At 43.3% G+C, this 20,152-nt stretch overlaps 1 protein-coding gene across 1 annotated transcript; it reads left to right on the forward strand.

Annotated features, from left to right (window-relative positions):
• The first annotated feature begins 335 nt into the window (after window positions 1-335).
• Window positions 336-16,702, forward strand: hibch (3-hydroxyisobutyryl-CoA hydrolase). The gene is made up of 14 exons (XM_079277548.1): window positions 336-443; window positions 779-821; window positions 977-1,108; window positions 1,418-1,502; window positions 1,980-2,060; window positions 2,187-2,239; window positions 8,048-8,126; window positions 12,924-13,069; window positions 13,751-13,837; window positions 13,956-14,014; window positions 14,370-14,451; window positions 15,368-15,487; window positions 15,758-15,791; window positions 16,021-16,702. Exons 1-14 carry the CDS (start codon window positions 409-411, stop codon window positions 16,134-16,136), a joined length of 1,152 nt encoding a protein of 383 aa, XP_079133674.1. The 5' UTR covers window positions 336-408; the 3' UTR covers window positions 16,137-16,702.
• The last annotated feature ends 3,450 nt before the right edge of the window (window positions 16,703-20,152 follow it).

The following is a 20,152-nucleotide window of genomic DNA, read 5'->3' on the forward strand; positions in this document are numbered from 1 at the left end:
TAACCACTGTTAGCAGGGAGTTTTACCAAAGTAAACACAGTCCAAAGAGCATTGTCATACTGTTAAACTGCTGGCCTAGGAGGTATTTTCACTATTGTTTTTTAATAGTTCCAGGAATGGACACAAAAAATATAAAATAGTAAGATAAATGTGTTCTGTATTTTAAGAACACAGGACTGAGAGTACCTCCTCTGCCCAGTAGGGGGCAGTGTGGCGGAAGCCCAGCGCCGACTGCATCTCTCTCGGTGGTGCGTACAACCACCGTGACGTCATCATGCCGACCAATCAGCGGCGGCTCTGCGGCTCTTTCAGGAAGTAAACGCAGAAAGTACAGAGGAGAGAGAGAGAGAGCCAAAAGCTGTAACTTAAAGTGCAGCCACTCGCCACGGCACATAACAGTCAAAGATAATGATGTCCTTAACCATTTTGACATCTGCTTACAGGTATGTTGCAAGTGACAGTGCTCCTCCTGAACTTCTACTGTGTAGTTTGGTGTCAGTTGTCTTCTTGACACTCAGTTTGGTGTCATATGTGACGTTAGCTTGTTATATGATGGCAAACATGCTGGCTGAGGTTGAAGTAAGTCAATAGGATGCTTGCTGACGTTACTGTGTAGTATAAATAAGGAACAATGTCGTGATCGTAAGTGGTCGAACTGGGAGTCTATGGTCATATGTATTTATGTTAATGTTCCGAATTTGAATTCGTCAGAAGGCGACATATTCATTGATAAACTGACTGTGATAATATTTCTGTTCTCCACTACTGGTTCCTGCAGGCTGAGGTCCCTCTGCAGGCTGCAGCGAATCCAGGGCCACATGGTGAGCAGCCCCCTCATGTACCTGCATGTTCTACTGTAGCTACTGCAGGGTTACAGTATTGAGTAGTGAGGCTCTCTCTAGTTGCACTGTGTATTTAAATGGGTTCTTGTGAAGATGTTTACAGACTCTGTCCCGTCGTCTCTATTTTGGATCAGATGTCAAGTCAGGTGGATCCAGGGGTTCTTCTGGAGAAAGTGGGCAACGCAGGTGTGATCACCATGAACAGACCCAAAGTCCTGAATGCTCTCAACCTGACCATGATCCGACAGATCTACCCTCAGCTCAAGGTAGGTGGAAAGCTTGGTTAATGCTCACCTCAACTGGGTCCAATGTCAAGACCTGGAGAGTTTATTATTGCAGTGTGTTACAGATCCCAAATGGCTTTGGACAGATACTTGTACTCTGTACAAAAACCCTTTTTAAATTTTTTAATATCCCAAAACCCATTGTGTAATCCAGTTGTGTTTAATATTGTCTGAACTTTCACTTAAATGGAGCAGAAACCTGTTTCAGCTGGTGACGCACACAATTAACATTTGTTTTTGATGATAATTTCCTGTCAATGTGCTGCTTTTTTTATGATTTTTTTATTCTAGAAATGGGAAGATGACAATGAGACTGACATTGTGATCATCAGAGGAGCAGGTGGAAAAGCCTTTTGTGCTGGTGGAGACATCAGAGGTGAGCATTTGCCTTGAAGGATCAATCAGCAGGGTCTGTGTAGCCCCAGTTTACGCCTCTCATGTAATAGCAGACATTCACATCACATCAGTTCTCCGAAAAGAACATTAAGCCTTTGAAGGTTGTTTGAAAACACTTTTTATTTTAAAGGTATTTCCAGAATCCCAAAGCCTCTTAAAACCATCTGGATGAAAAATGATTCCGTCTGCTGAATGATTAAAAAAGGAGTTTCCTAATTTGTGCCTCTGTTTCCAAATCAAAACAAAGATGGCAGCCATCAGCTACCAGAATAGGAAACTGAGTCGCAACTTGATGAAATGGGATATAGACCTTTTTTTAGTTTTTTTTTATCTTGCAAGATGGATGATGTCATCTGTGTCCTGCATGTATGCCAGTACATGAGAGGCACAGACTGGGTCTGGAGAGACAGTAATGTAACCAGACGTGGTTCTGCTTTGATCTGTTTTCTCCTCTCAGCGGTCACAGAAGCAGGAAAAGTTGGAGATTCTCTGGCAGAGGTCTTCTTCCGTGAGGAATACATTCTCAACAACGCGATTGGTAAGCGTTACAAGTTCTATTACACCCGTATTATCAAATATCTGTTATCTATGGGCCCTTATTCAGTTAAAAGCTCACTATAATAATGAGATTAACACCACACCAACACCTTTTTTATCTTTTAAGGAACATGCAGGAAACCCTACATCGCCCTTATTGATGGAATAACAATGGGAGGCGTGAGTATTTATAATGTATGAAGTTGGTGGTGTTTTGGTTCCTTTTTGAGTGAAAAGCTTTGCTCTCTCATCGGGGCGTGCTATTCAAATACGCCTGTAGGTGTCAGTAGAGAACTATCTGCTGCTGCCGGTGGCAAGGTGGCCTCTGATTGGATGAAATATGAAGAGCGTTGCTGCTGCCACATTTGTTGTCGCTCCAGGTGTCAGATATGTTTGGGATTTGAATTGGTGCCTTTGCGCAACATTAAGCATGATAAGACATTATTCAGACACAAATGCAGATATATATCAGGATGGACCTTTATTTTAAATGACGATAAACTATTAATATTGTTTCAATCGCCTGGTTCAGTCTGTTCTTTTATCCACTGCATGACCTTGACAGTGAGTTTACTCCTGAGGTGTCACTGAGGTTGCTCACCACCAGCGGTATCTGCAGGGTCATTACTCATTGTGTGTGTGTGTGTGTGTGTATTCTACTGTCCTCTCTTGTTCGACTGCTGCTTGTTATACTTCACGCTGATGTGGTGATGTTTTGGCTGGGAAGTCTTCTTTAATGGTCATGTACGCTAACCTAGATCAAAGCTTACTCTTCTGAACTCCTCGCGTTCAGGCTGTCTCTGCACATTGGTGTGAGTGCAGAGGGATTTCTCAGGGTTGTTGCATCCACACATTCTCTGCACATGGCGCTGTAGTGGTGCGCTGCTTCTTAAATCAAAGGCGTGGATGTAGAACGACTAAAACCTTTAAAGCTGCAAGAATATATATATTTGAAGGGTCAAACGTCGCTCTTTGATGGCAGGGACTTAAAGTGATCACCATCTTGGCCTGACCTGTACCAACGTGTCAGTTTCCATTAATAGGTTAGTTCTTTGGGCTGCTTAGGACTGCCGATACAAAAGCAGCTTTTTTGTTGTTTGTATTGTGTAGTAAGCATTTCAAACTGGGTAACTCACAGCGGGATAAATCCTAGAAGTTGTGAACCGAAAACCAAATCATCTTCTTTGCTTGTCCCCCCCCCCCCCCGTGTGTTTAGACCGCCATGATGACAATGACACCGCCACTTAGGAGAGAGAGACGGAAGCTGTAATTTATTTGTCAGAACAACACTGGGAAAGAGAAACAATGTAGGGTAGCAGAGTGCAGTAATGGATGCGAGGGACAGCTGAGTGCTTGTTTCTGACGTGGCACCATATGGTGTGATACAAGACAAGTCACTTCCGTCCATCACCCCAGTGGAAAGGTTCGGCAACTCCTTTTTTCGCTGCTTATCACACAATTATTTATTTTTTCTCTTTGTAAATGGGTTTATGGCTCTGGGATTAACGTGATTTTGAAGAGCTCCCATCTGTCATGTCAGTAGAGAGAAGACACCAGTGGTGGGCCGTCAGGGCCTTCAATGCCTTCTCTGCTGGCCTAAACAGAATCACAAAGTTATAGCTATTTTATAATTTTTCATAAATACACTACATGTATTATAATTTATAAAAATATTTTTCCCATTATCTTATTTTCTCATTGCACAGCTCCTGTCTTCCTCAGTTACTCTGCTTCCAGTGCAGCTTGTTTTAAGGAGAGCTTTTATCCAATCAGATCTCATCTGTGTCTCTAGGTAAGAAGAGAGGCCCGAGGCCTGCAGACTCACAAGTGCATCCATAAGCAGTTTAAGTAAATGGAGACGATAATGTTAATTGTCATAGTGTTCAACCAATCAGATCTTTAGTTTGACATGTTGGGCGTATTCTTTGACGTGTCAGAGCCTGCTAGCTGGCCTACAACTACGTCAGCATTACATGCGGCTCAGTATCCAGGAGCAGCTCTGCAGTGAGGTGCAGCGTGTGCTGTGATTGGTCAGTGGGCGAGCACGTGACTATCGTGAAACGAAACTTAACAGCAGAGGCTTAGTCGGAGTAGTGAGTTCAAATTGAAAAATATGGAAGAAATTATGACATTGTTTTGCATTTTGCTTGATGTAGATTATTCATTTTTTTACCTAGCTTTGTTTTTGTAACACTCAATGGCTGAAGGAGGAGAAACGGATTTGTGAGTTGGGATTTAACTGGGATGAAACTCTTTGTCAACAAAGAAAGGAGGATGGAGTTTGTCTTTAAGTGAACAGCATTTAGTCAGTCAACTGCGGTTGTTTTTTTTACATCTAATACCTGAATGGCTCTCGAGTGTGAAGCAGAATGCGTGTTGCTGCTGTTGTTTTCCCGTTAAGCTAGTTAGCGTAGCCTCCCAGAACACTTGCGGAGCCCCAGCTGTTTTTTGTTGTGGGTTTTTTTGTTCCGGTTCAGAGGTCACACAGACCGTTGTCTCCTACATGAGCGCAGAAAACATTATATTTCCCACAATTTAAGCTTCTGCATTTTCCAAATGCACTAGTATTATTCAAACGTATTGCTCGGTTTGTAAGCCTCGTACCGAACGGTTTAATACGAATACGTACATAGTTACAGCCATAGAAATGAATAATAACCGTAGCTGTGGCGCCATCATGAGGTTATAAGGTGGTATTTCAGCTGCAGGACAGCAGTGAAGGCCCAGGTATAAAATGCAAGGCCCGCCACTGGAAGACACTAATGTTGACGCAAACCATCCTCGAGGCGATTGCTGTTTTAATGTGTGTAGTGGTTGTAAAACAGGCTAGTTCTATATATGGAAGAGTCCAAGAGGACCAGAGTCCCTGTTCCCAGATCTGCACTGAGCTCGGGGCAGAACTCCCACGTCAAGCGAGTATTCTTGCATTTAGTTATAACAAACCACCGGGTAGGGAAGAGGCATGTCTTTAGCACGTCAAAGCACTCACTCTCTCTCACACGCACACACACGCACACTCACACGCACACTCTCTCTTACATCAGTGGGATCTCATCACACGCACATCATTCATCGCTCTCCAAGTTTAAAATCCCCAGAATGAAGGTCTGCGAATGCTGAAGTGTTATTAATCCGTGTCTCTTGACTTTTCAGCGTGTTTGAGGTTTGCTCTTCACATTTCAAAACATTTATCATGGTCGTGCTGCAGTGCTCCTCGCATGCTAGCTCGGATCACACCGCTTTTCAAGAGGGTTTGTAACAGACGAGGCGCAGTGGCCGCTGATGGATACTTGTCTGGAGCCGCATGGCTGTAATCTCTTTCCTCTGGAGGACAGAGCTCTTGTTTCCTAATGTCCACATCATCTAATGAGAACAGAGTGAGGGCCCCAAACAGACCTGAGGGTAGATTTTGATCCATGCATTGAGGTTCTCATCTTCCAGACTCTGTGCAGCAAGAGTGATGTGGAAAGTCATTTTCAAACAAACGTCACTTTCTCTTTAAGTGTTTCTAACGGTTATCTGCCACTTGTGTTTCCACTCTCATGCACGGCGGCACTAATCATTTCTGATGTAGCAAACTGGGATTCTTCTGCAAAATGTTTCTGGGGAGAGGTACCTAGATTCCTCTGGAGGTACTGAGGTGTGAAGAGTATTACAACTACGGTACTCAACATCATTGCAATGGATTTCACCCCACCACCTGTTCTGTATCCAGTAAACCAAATATCCCTACGAGGACTTCCTGAAGCCCTCCGTACTCTTGGCCAGTGTAAACTCTTCCCAGCCAGGTTGTAAATTTTGCAGCCTATTCTGTTTGTAAGCATAAGCTATAAACATGCTCGTCTGCACACTTTTGCACATTTCCATTGTTGACAGCAGCGTCTGCAGACATGTTCTTATATGGTGCTTGGCGGTGCCACACCAGCACGTAACAATGTTCCACTGCTTTTATGGTAAAACTCGGGTAATGTGAGATCAAACGGACCCTCATTCCGTACCGGTGCGTCCATCGATCATTGCAAGGAGACAGTTTATTGTTTCCTTTGTTTTCTTTCATTTTCTGATTGCGAAAAATGTTTTCAGGTTGTGTTATTTCTACACTTTGGAGGAAATGGCTGCTGTGGTGTAGGTTTATTCATCTTATACATGAATCATTCAGGATCAAACAATAGAGGAAGACAGGAGGAGCTCTGGATGTTTTGCTTCAGTGTTACCTTACACATATAGAACTTAAAAAAGGCTAGTGTCAATTACAGCATGAAACAAACAGGGGTATGAAAATAATGCAGTTAAATATTTAAAGTAGATTGTGAAATTGTTCCGTACCATATTAAAACTCAAGTTATTATTATTATGAAATAATTAATAGAGAAATAGTTTGTTGGATTTTATTTTCATTTCAGAATGTCAAGGGGAAAGAATTTGAATTGGGCTTTTTTCACAGCACATAGTAGGAAAAGCCCAGGTGTTACTGAGAACATTAAATATGGCTCTGCTCTATTCAGGTGTCCCAGTAAACCATGACAGTGTGACAGTGAGTTAGCATGCACAATACCGGAACAAAATGGAATTCAGCAATCACAAATTGTATCATTAGCTTCAACGTAATCTCTCATTGAACATTGTCAATCTCTAAAATTTGAAATGTGTTCCTAAAGTTGCCCAATAAGACTGTTTAGAACGCATTAATTGGCTCCACGCGGCTCTCAACGTGGCGAGTGCTGAGTCGGCGGCTTGCAGCTAACTGTGCTACGCTTGCGCGACAACGCCGTCCGTCGTAAATCTGTCGAGTTCCTGTTTCCACTCTGAACACGGTGCCCGTCTTTGCTCTGCGCCTGAAATGCTGTCATCATGTAATTGTGTAGTCTTAAGCTGACATAAGTCACAGTCAGTCTCTTTTGTGTGCCTTTTTTTTGGGATCTGGTTGTTTCAGGTCTGTTTCGTCTCCTGCGATCAGATAGTGTGCCTCTGTCTAGCTGTTCTCTAAGAGCAAGGTGAAGATGAGGTAATCACACTGTCGCTAATGGTTGGTTGGCACAGATTCAGCCCTCAGCAGGTGGCGTGATTGCATCAGGTAGTACTATTCATCTGTTTTGAGGTTGATATGGGGGTTAATCAACACCAGGGAATCAGAGATAACACCACCAGGTGCGGCGGCTTCTAGCGTTCAGTGCTTACTTTTCTTAGCCAGCCGGTGGAGCACACAGGAGTGTTTCTCAAAGGCGAGGAAAAGACATTCCATTGAAACTCTACAGAAATCCCTGGTCCAACAATTGGCAACTCCTATTGGGTCTAAATAATCCCTTAATTCACCATGTTAGATATGAAACAGCCGTCTCAAACGTCATTGAAGAACACAGTAATTTTTACTTCGCTAATCATGGAACACACTTAAACTTTACCGAAACGAAATAAAACTCATTTGCCGTCGTGGTCAGCCTCGTCTTTCCACTTCCAGCTAAGTCCCGCTCTGGTTTGGTTGAAATAAAACCTTAAATCACCGAGTTAGATGTGAAAATATGTCTGCTCTACGTCTACGTCTCTCTCCGCCTTCAGTGCTATTAACAGCATCTTCAACGAGTTCATTGTTGTCCAGGCTGATCTCTGCTGTCTGAGTGTCACAGGCTGCTATTAGTCGGGCCTTTCCCCCCCCTAAAGGTTCTACACAGTACAACACACCTGTCCGTGTATAGACACGATTTATGCATAGTCGAGGATATTGTCTCCATGGCAACCTCATAATTGTAAACGGTAGTGAAGATGTCGTCTCCTTAGCCTTCACCTCTCTCCCGGCTGGGAGCCACACACATAAATCATGCACACACTGACGCAGGGGTCGGCCTGGTTTACTTTTCTTCTTTTTTTCCTCAGCATTTTCCATCTCAAACTTCAGCTCAGGGTCTCTCGGTTATTGATGTCTTTTCCTTGGCCCGCTTCCCCCGCTGTGTAGTCCTTTTTTTTTGTAACCGTGTTCTCTTCTTCCTGCAGGGTGTGGGTCTGTCAGTCCACGGACGGTTTCGAGTGGCCACTGAGAAGACTATGTTTGCCATGCCAGAGACGGCTATTGGTAAGACCGTCCAGCTCCTGTCGGGGGGGGGGGGGGGGGGGTGATTTCACTTGCAGACCCCGTTGAATCCAAGTCAAATGCATTCATAGACATGATGTGTGTCTGCATGGGAAGCTGGGAGACTTAAATACACAGAGGGATAAACGAGTTGGATTATAAGTGTTTTTCATCAAAGTCATAGTACGGAGGGTTCGTTCTATGATTAAATGTCATCCCAGTTTTTTGATAACAAGATAGTGATTGAAACCATTTGGCCCAGCCCTTGTGATCTGCTGTAAATCACATGAGAAGCTGACATTGACATGATGAACGCGTATGAAGCCATGACTGCAGGACACACCGACCTGACATGGTGAGAGGACGGCAGACCTCCATGTTTTTATTTTCTCTGATCTTTTACGGTGGATGAGAAATGGAACAATTATCAAGAGGGGAGAGATGGGATCCAACCTTTTTTTAATGTTCAAAGTCTTTGTGTGTGGTTTTACCACCAAAAACCAATAATGATACATAATCTAGTTACACTTGATCAGTAACTAAAAGGCTTGCTGCATGGAGAAATGATCAAGAACGTCTCTTAGTGTCTCACGGCCAGAGTACTAAGCTTAAATTTGCTCTTTAGCTAATTGGCCGCAGCGGACAGATGGCCGTCTCCCGAGGCACTGAGGAGATTAGTCCCAAATCTCTAACAACTAACGAATTACAGCCGACGTTGGCATGGACTAGCTGGTTGTTACTTAAATCCAGATGGCTTATCACAGTTCTTTAATTGTATATGAATTATTTCCAGGAATCTATTCTACCAAAGCATGAATCCCTCTGGTTTTGTGGCGAGGAAGAGCCTGTCAATTGACCAGATGGCTTATGTTTCCTCAGTCAGTGTTTTCACATCACAAAGATGATTAATGGACATTGAGATGGTCCTCGAGCATGGATTCGATGACCAGTTTAAAAGGCTCGACAGACTTTCTGCCCAAATTTGTATTATATTTGGGTCGGAATCAAGTCAAAGTATTTTGTGCAGTAGTTGCAAGGTTAGTAGACACTCGCATCATCCTCTATTTGACAATAAAACACTTACTCAGACACACACACACATCAAGCTGATTCGCGAGCATTCTGGGCTCAGACTCCACAATAAATCTTCAGCTGACGCTTTACTCTGGGCGGTGGCGTGCGTTGGAAATGACAGAGATGTACGGAGCAGTGCAGGAATGAAGATTATGTTGTCAGCGGACAGGAATTGAGTGTAGCAGAAAAGAAACGCCTGAGGATGGTGTGTGTGTGTGTGTGTGTGTGGCATTTTCACAAAGGCTGAACAGTAGGAGGAAATGGGACCTCAATTCAATTGCAGAGGCGGATGATTGGTTACATGAGGTGATTGATATACGATGCAGTATGTGTGTCTTTTAGGGTGTGTCTAGTATTTTGTTCTCCTCTAATCCACGCATGTACAGCCTTGTGTTGTCCAGTACTTTCTGGCAGAGTAGCACATAAGATGCGTTCCGTTGAGTCTCATTATTGATGCTCTTAGATAAAGCAAGGGTCTCCTGGTGTCTTTAAAACTCATCAGTCGCTTTGACAAGTAGGTTGGAAATCTTTGTTGATCCTCCTCTGAGCTGCTGCGGTCACACGTTGACACTATTGTTTGTACCGAAGGCCCTCGGCTTCCAGGCCACTGCACAGCTATTATCAGCACATCCCCTCTGAAACGTGGACTTCACACTGCACTATCTCCAATAGGGAACAACGATTGCACAGCTGCTTCAACAACCTACATGCTTATTCCTTGAGCGAGACACTGAACCCTAAGTGGCCCCCTGGGCACTTCACAGCATCCCACTGTGCTTTAATACTTATCATTCCTTTTGGTACATTGAGTTTGATGCCCTCGTGTACTTACCATCATATCTGAGCAAATGTCTGATCAGTAGAGTGAGCTAGCAAGTGAAAACACCTGTGTTGGTGCCCTGAATTGAGTTTAAGCATTCCTATCTGTATGGTGTTTTACCACAATGTTCATCTTTTGCTCTTTAGTTGATTGACATGTCTCTAGAAGCTTCCAGTTACACCTGGGCAATATATCGATACTCGATCTCAATATGTCTATATGAGACTAGATATCTTAGATTTTGGAAAGCGTTCTATGGCATGAGTGTTGTTTTTTCCCCCCTGATTTTAAAGGCCCACTCTAACTAATTAGACCTTTTCTACAGCTTAAAGTTGGATGGAGCTACGCTGGTAATTATGTTGACTCTTAACAGGTGCAACACAGCAGGTGCAAGAGGGAGATGCTAATCAATGAAGGTCTGAACAAACCCACACAGTCTAATCTAAACACCTGTGTGGGTACACCTGTTATCGCCCAGGAGACATACCCTGATAGAAATATATTTTATTAAACTTGATTGAACCAAATGAAGTACATAAAAGTGCCAATTCAGGACTGTGAAGATGTGGGTGGGGATGTCGGTACAATCAGTGGTGTAGGTGTGCATGAGTGATGGATATGGTTGTGTGGGTTTTATCAGGTGCAAAACAAGGCATAAGAATAAACTTACTCAACCAAACAAACGTGTGCCAGTAGGCAGAGGGCTGTTCCACACTTTATACTTGATGACATTACAGATGTGAGTTTTTTTGATTAGGGAGAGAGCCGTTCATGTTTACTACTATTTTTGGACTGTCGTACACCATAGGAATGAATGAACTTTGGAAATAGTAGTTCCCCTTTAACTTTATTGACATGTTTTCCCCACATCTCATAAATCATGTCATGGAAAAGCTCTGATCCATTGTCCCTGTGTGTATTCCATCATGTAATCAGGGCTTCCCCTTGCTATGATGTATTAATGCTGCGCCCCTCCTCTGCCCCAACAACACTTTATAATTCAGCAGCCAACCCTTCAAAGCTCCTTTTAAGGTTCATTTGGGCCCATTGTGCAAAAACAATAAAAAAGTAATTATTGTTACTCCCTCAGGATGTGTTTTTAAAGGTTAGAATAATAACTTCACAACTAGTCGCACACTCGTAGCCTCACAGCGCAACGTTAACCCCTTCTGTGGTGAGATCACCAGATTTAACCCGGGCCCTGCTAGCATTCTGAACGACAGCCATAATCTCTCGCATTTATGATATTACATTTTCCGCCGTGAATCAGGTCAACTCATCTAATCCTTCTCTCACATTCTCCCCCACCTCAAGCCACAGTACAAAAGTCGTCAGAAAACCTAAAGTGCCCAATGGAACCTTATCTCCCTTAAAGCTGCACATTTTTCATAATCTTGATTGCACGTAAGCCGCGTGTTTATCGTTGTCAGTGTGAAAGCAATCATTTGTTTTGTTTATGGTTGTACTTTATCGTACTGGACGTAAATCACCTCGTGGCGAGGTAGAAAGATACGTTGCTGGTATCTGGTGCAATTCTGACCCTTTTTTATAAACGGCATTACCGTATGCTGGATTACATAGCTGGTTATTGAGCTGCAGCAATCAGTTGATTCATGGTTTTCATTTTCTTTTGATTGACTAAAAACAACATAATTGAGAATCAATTAATTCAAGCAAAAGTGACACATTTGATGGTGTCAAAAATGGGTTTTTCATTTGATTGTTTCTGACAAAACCTTCATGACGTGTGACGATATCACCATTATTATCAAGATTACGGTTAACATTCATTTGAATTATTATACCACATCGAAATTGAACTCCCCAACCCTTCAGTAATTTAATTCCATCCATATAAGCAACATGCAGGACATAATCAGGACATTGTAATTACTATACAAGAAGGCTCCTTATGAAAACACCCACTTATGAGTTGAAATTGTTAACATACCAACCTTCCACCAATTTTGTTCATCAGCAATAAACTTAACAAAACTCTGCAAAGAAGACAATGAGCCGCAGCCAATCAGAGGCAGAGTAGGGCGGGTCTTCGCGGAATGTGGGAGTGGAAAGAAATCAAACTACTGTAAATAACAGGCCGCTTAGCTGCTAATGGCTGTGAAAGAGGTAATTTGCACATTAAAGGGCACGTCAACATTTCCACTTATTGCTCGTGTGCTATTGGTTTACCTACCGCGTGCCTAAGGGTGCCTACCCCTGGGCTATAGGACACTTTTCACTTGATTCTGATGTTTTGTAGGCAAAAGGATTGATTGATTAATCTAGAAGATAACTGGTCAATTAATCTAAATGAGGAAAACAATATAGTTAGTTCCACCCCTAGCTCTATTATGTACATTGATTCTAGTGTGTAGTTGTTATGAAATAACAGATGCTAGATATTATTTACATGTTGACTTGTTGTCTGCGGGGTGGTTGATGATATATTCCCTCCTTAGTTTTGGGAAACCTCGCCAGCTTTTAAACTGCTTCAAAGGGATCCATGTCGCAGTGATTCTGCCTCTGTGAGAGCCTTTGCGTTGTGTTTTCAAGTTGTCCATCCGTCCCATTCTCATGAACGTGATGTCATTGGAACGCCTTTAAAGTCTTCAAATGAGGCACAAATGTCCACTTAGACTCGAGAATGAACTGATTGAAATTTGTCTTTCAAAGGTCGAGGTCACTGTGACCTCACAAATCACCATTCTGGCCGTAACTCATACGTATTCTAGTTTTGACCATTTCACACAACTGTCTAATAGGATCAAATGATGAAATGATATTTTGGACAGACAAACAAACACGAGGCAGTCATTCTAGTGTATGAGTCTGTTTTTAAGAATCACTGTTGGACAATCTATCATTATCTCATTTTTTTAAAACTCTTTTCTGTTTTATTTTGGCAGGGCTTTTCCCCGACGTGGGCGGTGGCCATTTCCTGCCGAGGCTCCGGGGAAAGCTGGGACTGTTCCTGGCCTTGACGGGCTTCCGTCTTAAGGGACGAGATGTGCAGAGAGCTGGAGTCGCCACTCACTTTGTAGAGTCTAAGAAGGTACGGCACGAGGCTGTATACCATTCATAAGACGGTAAGGCAAACACTCGACAGGCCAAACAACCAGGATTCTTACCAATGTATTCATTTCAATGCATTATCTGAGTGAGAGTGGTGGTGGTGGTGGAGGACAGGGGCACGGTAGGGGGGAGAGGTTAAAGCTCCGCTGGAAAGCCGGATGCTGAGTCTCTGGCTGTCTCACTCTTGTTTAAAGATGCCAACATGGCGCTGGGAGGTTGTGTTTGTCTTGCTGTCGGCGTGAGGTCAGAACAGCGGGCGGCAGAGTTTATTCAGGACTCAGACCTTGAGTTTGAGGACAGCTGTGCAGCGGGTGGATTTAGTTTGTGCAATTTTAAAAACAAGGCTGGAAAAATACCTCGTACATCTATCGAATGTATGTGTTGTTTTTGAAGCCATAACCATGAAAGGAGATCCATGGAGAAAGATGCAAAGTTCCCTTTGCACTGTGGCCTTACTGCTGCCTTATTGGTTAAAACGTCCGCACAAATCCAGAGTAGCTTTCAAAGATGTACCACCGAGAGGGAAAGATCTGCCTGCCTCCAAAAAATGAAATCTAGCCGAGTGAACTGTAGGAACCACACTCGACTGCACAAAGATAAACAAATCATCAAGCATATTTTCCAGTGACTGATTTTAATGTCGAGCCTTCTACTTCAATAGATCCCAGAGCTGGAGAAGGAGCTGGTGGGCTTGAAGTCTCCCTCTGCTGAAGACGTCTCCAGAGTGCTGGATTCATACCAGAACCAGGTAAGACTCCTCAACGTTAAAATATCCAAAAAGGCAATGAGGCGTTCGGACATATGTTATTATATGAACGCTTGAGAGTCGGTGTCCGTCTGTGTTGATGGTTGTTCTCTGTCCACAGAGTGGTCTAGATTCTGAGAAGCCGTTCGTGTTGGACAAACACATGTCTGACATTGACAGGTAGGCCTTGAATTTCTTTTCCCAAACTTAATCTGACAGGAGTAGCACAGAAACTAGTAACAGTGAGGTACTGACAGGATGAGGCTTATATGGCACTCAGCTCCAAGTCCCAGTGAGGATGAACAGCCGGGCAGTGTTTTGCCAGATGTTACTCAAACAGGAGGGAGTGTGTTTGTTGCAGACTATTTTAGCTGAGGATTTGATGTTCTTAATTGTTTTTTTAGGACAACAATGGAGCTCCGTGGCACAGAGGAACAAGATATTATAGGATTTTCGCCACATAGAAAATACTTGTTATTACGTTCTGACTTTAGTTTAATGGAGAGGGAACTGGTGTAACCTTCCCTCCCTTCAGGCTGTTCAGCTCCAGCAGTGTGGAGGGCGTCGTGCACAACCTGAAGGCAGACGGCTCAGAGTTCGCCAACAAACAAGCCGAGGTATGCTCTTGACCTGCGGCTTGATTGCAATCACCGACACAATCGGTTTATTCTCCCAAGTAATTCTGCAGAAATGTAGCGACACGGGTGCAGAGGCATGCTGGGCAGTCCCTGCCATCGCCTCTCAGACACGCGTACACTTCAGTTGTGGTTCGATGAACTATTTGAGCGAACTGCAGCTCCGCAGCCCTGTTACTCCAGCATCAGATAAATCACACTGACGGTGCTGGGATGGATGCCAGGGCATTATTTGGCTTTGAATGTTAGTAATTAGTGGTTACCTCAGTTTAAGCACTGAATGGGGTTAGTCGTAGTCCTGTTGGCTGGACCAGAATCCCCTCCTGAGAGACTTCAGTGCTCTGAGCAGACCCAGAGTGGCTTCGTTCCACAAATCTTCCTTCACGATTCTAAAACCGACTCTTCATGGATGTGACTCTCATCGCTTATTTAATTTTTCACGTCATTGGTACATCACGATGCTCCAGTGAGATCAAACCTGGGAGGGAAGGCGTAGAACCTTATGTAACAGTGCACATGCCCCAGATTAGACCCCCTCTCCTCATGGTCCCCCTCCTGATCGCCCAGGATTAATAATACTGTAGAACCGGTCAGCTGTTATCTGTTATTATGGGGAGGAGGGGGGGGGGTCAGCTCAGGCATTAAGCATTTATTATAAACCCACTTCCTCAGTTTGTACTACACCACTCACTCGCCTTTTACATTAAACATTTATAGATATCTTTTTGCTTATTTACGGTACACATTGCTTTGCTTGTTTTCTTTAATTATTTTTATTTGATCATTTGTGTATATATGTGAATATAATTTTTTTTTAAATCTAAAAGCACAATAAGCAGTGCATCACTACCGTTTAGTTTGAAGTACACAGAAAAGTTCCCCGTGTCTCCTCTTCCAGATACTGTCCAGGATGTCTCCCACGTCCCTGAAAATCACCCACAAGCAGCTGGAGGCGGGTGCGACTCTGAGCCTGCAGGACGTGTTGGTGATGGAGTACCGGCTGAGCCAGGCCTGCATGGTAAAAACAGAGACGTTATCGTCACGCATCAGCTTCATTCTCATGCTTTTCACTCTTGTAGTAATCCTAATTGGCTAGGAATTGAAGGATTGGTGAATTACTCTGCACGTTGAGGAGCCCATTGTATTCTTTCACATATTAACGTGCATGTATCTTTAAAGTTAAAATGTCAGTCATCTTAATCATCTGAGACAGCTGTTAGTTTAGCTATGACTTAGAGTGAAACCTAAGAGGATTGTACCTCATGGGATTGTTTCCGTTGTTTTGCAGAGGGGCTGCGACTTCTATGAGGGCGTACGAGCCGGTAAGTCACTGCAGTGCAACGAAATATTGTGGATATGAATTTGAGTGATGTAGCATAGTTTATATGAATGCAGAGAGATAGGAAGACTTAAACTACAATGAAAAATATGGTAATATTTTTTTCTAAATGTTTTTAAAGGCTCAAATAAATACTAGTTTTCATTGCTTGACAGCATCTCGTCACATCATCAGATTCCCTCTTCTATGTCATGATTTGTCCATGTTTCCAGTGCTGGTTGACAAGGACCAGAGTCCCAAGTGGAACCCTCCGACGCTGGAGGAGGTGGCTGAGCAGGCCGTGGACCAGTGCTTCTCCTCGCTGGGAGAGAAAGACCTGACGTTCTGATGCTTCCCACCTTCAGACTCCCACCGCTAAGCCTCCCCACATCCCTCATGTGATCACGAGTCATGTGAGAGGGACCGTACTGTCGAGGATGAAGAAAAGTCTGTTATTTTATGACAAGCACATGCATAGGTCACATACTCAATAGGTTGTCTCCATACTGTTTAAAACTGTGAAGAAAATCCAGGCTGCTCCTCTGCAGAAGAGAGAGTAACAGATGCTCTGTGCGCCACACATGAAACATGTTTAGTGTAAGCTGGCTCTGCAGTGGAGTGTTTTTTCTTTACATAAGTTGTAGAGCAGGAACTCTCCCTTCTGCTGCAAGTGCAAGGACTCTGCCGCACAGCAGCATTTACACGAGGACATGATCTCACCACTGAGTGCTTTATTACATTTCCTGTGGGTGTTTGTTGACGTGACATGGATCGGTATCAGCTGCACTCCTGCAGTGTGGTCCCTTCTACTGCGGATAATCTATTGGCTCTATTTCTGTAGTTTTTCTTCTTCTTCTCTTTTTCCATTTCACTAATCTCTGTACTCTTTCAGATGTAACATAAATAAAACAGGTTTTCTCTGACGTATGCAAACAACTCTCTAGACAAGTGGCAGATTTATTTAAGTATATCAATATTTGTTCTCAATGCAATTATTGTTACATTGCATTTTAGAGATCAAATGTGTCTGTGTGTGATGGAGTGTGTTTTTTGTAACTAACTTCGTCTGAGGGACACGTCACCGTATTTCAGTCGGTATCAAAGCGCCTCGCTCAACATTTTTTCTCAGTCGTTGCATTATTTATGAGCCAGCCAGCCGGATTGGGCCTCAATGCTGGAACAGAGGGCAATAAAGAGAGCTGATAGCCGAACAGAAAAGGCTGTGTGGTCCTGGTGAGTGAAGAAACAGCTTGTGCTTCAAAGAACCACATTTATTGAGGTTTGTGAATCTTTTTATGACTTGTGAAGTGCTCTTGTGACACAGCGACAGTTCGTTATCAGCGTGCGAGCACAAAGCTGCCGCTCAGGTATGAAGTCTGGAGATTAAACATTTATTTTAGTTTTAGTGTTGGGTTATAAACCGGTCCGTTTGTCCTTCAGTGCATAGTTTGTGTCTGGCATAACTGTCCGAAAGGTTCATTAGAGACCACGGTCTGTTACAAGTGAATGACGGTTGTTCTACAGGCTCATGAATAACACGTGGAGCAGGTTTCAGAACAGTTTTTGAATGATTTGGAACACCTTTTCCCTCATGTCTGTTTGTCTACCTGCTTTACATTCACCGTCTGACTATCCTATTCACCGAGCACCAGCAGCACTGCCGCATGCAGTCTGAGGCTCTCCGTAAGCAGACAGGATGACCTCCACATACTTAAACTGTGAGAAGTGCCAGGGAGGTCAGAGACTTTGTAGTGGGTTGGTGGTTTTGCCCGTCCTGGCTCTCTGTCCTCTCCAGCCCCTGCTCACTCCCCAGACCTGCCAGTCCTGGTCACATGACATCCCCTCCCACCTACACACCTGTTAAAATTTTGGAGAGTCGACACTGGTGGAGGTGTTGAAGACAGCAGGGGCAGGCTGAAGATCTAGATGACGGCATGTTTGAGTGGGACTGCCCTCAGTGGAAGAAACCTTGAGCACCGGATGTGATGATGAATGGGGAGGAGGGTCACATCGGGTTCTACTGAAATGACAGCTGACTGCACAGAAGAGAACAGGTCTTTAAAGTTTGACGGGAAATATATGATTGGCTGAGGGAGGCCGTGGCGAAATCGCCCACTGTCAGCTGATAGAGTAGGAGCCAGAGAGCGAGAGCCAGAGAGATGAGTGAGTGAATGAGAGCATAACAAGACTGTCCTAATGTAGGAAGTTAGAGTAAATCCCCAAACTTTACATCGTTAATTCATTTACAACTGTATGATTATAAATACTATGTTTCAAAATATCACTCCTCAAAGCAAAGCTCTCTAAGTTCTACTGTACTTTACTCTCAGTAGATAATCAATGCTAACAATTTGATATTCAAGGAGGGTTTTGGTCATCCTTAAATTATTATCGTGGAACCAAACATACTAAGCCAAATGACGAAAAGTGCTAACGGACAAAATCGATTCTGAATCCAATGCTACAGGTCAGATATGCTGTAATAATACCAGTTCACACGACAGGAGTTTGGTGAGTATATTACCTCATCATACTACATCGGACACCAGGATTACCCTCACGCAGGCTGGCACATGACGAGGAAGCCTGACTGCCCACCATTGACACTGACAGCAGCCTGTGGATTGCCCAACACAGCGACATGCCACCTTGCAGGATGTAAGAATTGTCTCTCAGGACAGTTCAAACGCTGACCGTCAGCATCGGTACAAGCAGCCATGCAACCTCGTGATTCATATGAACAAATACATTTATTAAATTGTGCAAAGTAAAATTTTTGGAGAGTCGACACTGGTGGAGTTGTTGAAGACAGTAGGGGCAGGCTGAAGATCTAGATCAGGGGTTCTTAACCTTTTTGACCTCGGGGCCCAACGTTTCAATTACAAAGTGTGCCGGGGCCCACTCTGACTATATGCATCAAAAGTGTCAGAAAACCTGTAGGTCATACAGAAACAGAGCAGTGGGCGTTTGGAGTCAGAAAAAATGGTCTCCGGTGTAGAGACCTTCAAAACTGGTCTAAGTCAATATGTTTTTCTAATACTTGTTTTATTTACAGATGTCCAGCTTGAAAATATGGCAGATCTCCTGAAACAGGCTCCTGTGTGGCTTTGAAAACCACATTTAAAGAAGGAAAAGGAGATTATGTTTTTATATACAGAACATTGTTATATTTATATTGTGCTTTAATAAATACAAATGAACTGTTGCTGTGTCACGTAGTCTTTTGTCCTGTAAGTGGAAACTGTTGATGTGTTATATATCCAGAAGCACTGTAAGCATTTCGGCGTTGAATACACGGTTAAAACACGGTGAAACGTGAAAGGTTTTTAACCGACGATTTGTAGACGTTGATTCAACGCTCACGTTTAGACCAGATATCAACGTGATGTCCAATACTGGCTTTCAACTGATGCATGTGGATGTGGTTTCTTAGTAAGCCTCTAAATCAGGGGTGCCCACACTTTTTCGGCTTGCGAGCTACTTTTAAAATGACGAAGTCAAAATGATCTACCTACATTAAAAATGCTGAATATCTATTTATATATATATATATATATATAGGCAAGGCAAGTTTATTTGTATAGCACATTTCAACAAGGGAATTCAAAGTGCTTCACATAAAACCATTAAAAGCATCAAAACATAAGGTGAAAAAGGAGATTTAAAAACAATTAAGAACATTCATTGCATTAAACATTTTTTTTTTTAACAGTGTAAGAAATAAAATACAGTAGTAAAATGCAGAAATGCAGGAAATTGATTAATATATGAATTGAATGAGCCCTGGACTTCAGCTGAATGTCAGCTTGCAGTGTCAGGTCTCATCCTCCACTCCAGACGAGTTCAGGTGAAACAGCGTTGACATTTTTGATGCGAGTGAATCAACCTCAATATCGTCCCCAAATGTGCAGCACATGAGTGTAGCAACTGGCTCGAGTAAAGCAAAGTCTGGAAAGCGTTTGTCAAACTCTGACAGACACTTGTCAACCTGCTCTGTGTAGCGCGCGCTGTCGAGTTACGCACACGCCTTCCGCTGAGTCTCCAGTTCTGACGCCAGGTTTTGGAAGTTTCCCAAATCATGGCGCTGCAGCTTTAGATTCTTTAGTAGAAATAAATTGGAAGGCTAACGAATGAGCTCACCGGAGTTTTGCGGTTGACCACGCATACGTGGTGACCCATGTGTTAGAAAATCAAGTGGCAAATGCCATGAGGAAATCAAATTTTTTTTGAATGGCATGCGATCTACCCGCACTACCTCCGCGATCGACCGGTCGATCGCGATCGACGTATTGGGCACCCCTGCTCTAAATCATGATATATTAGTATTAGCACAATGTAGAGGGCGAAAAAGTATAGTCTTGCAAA

The sequence above is a fragment of the Melanostigma gelatinosum genome, assembly GCF_949748355.1.
Source record: "Melanostigma gelatinosum genome assembly, chromosome: 10".
Classification (NCBI taxonomy): Eukaryota; Metazoa; Chordata; class Actinopteri; order Perciformes; family Zoarcidae; genus Melanostigma; species Melanostigma gelatinosum.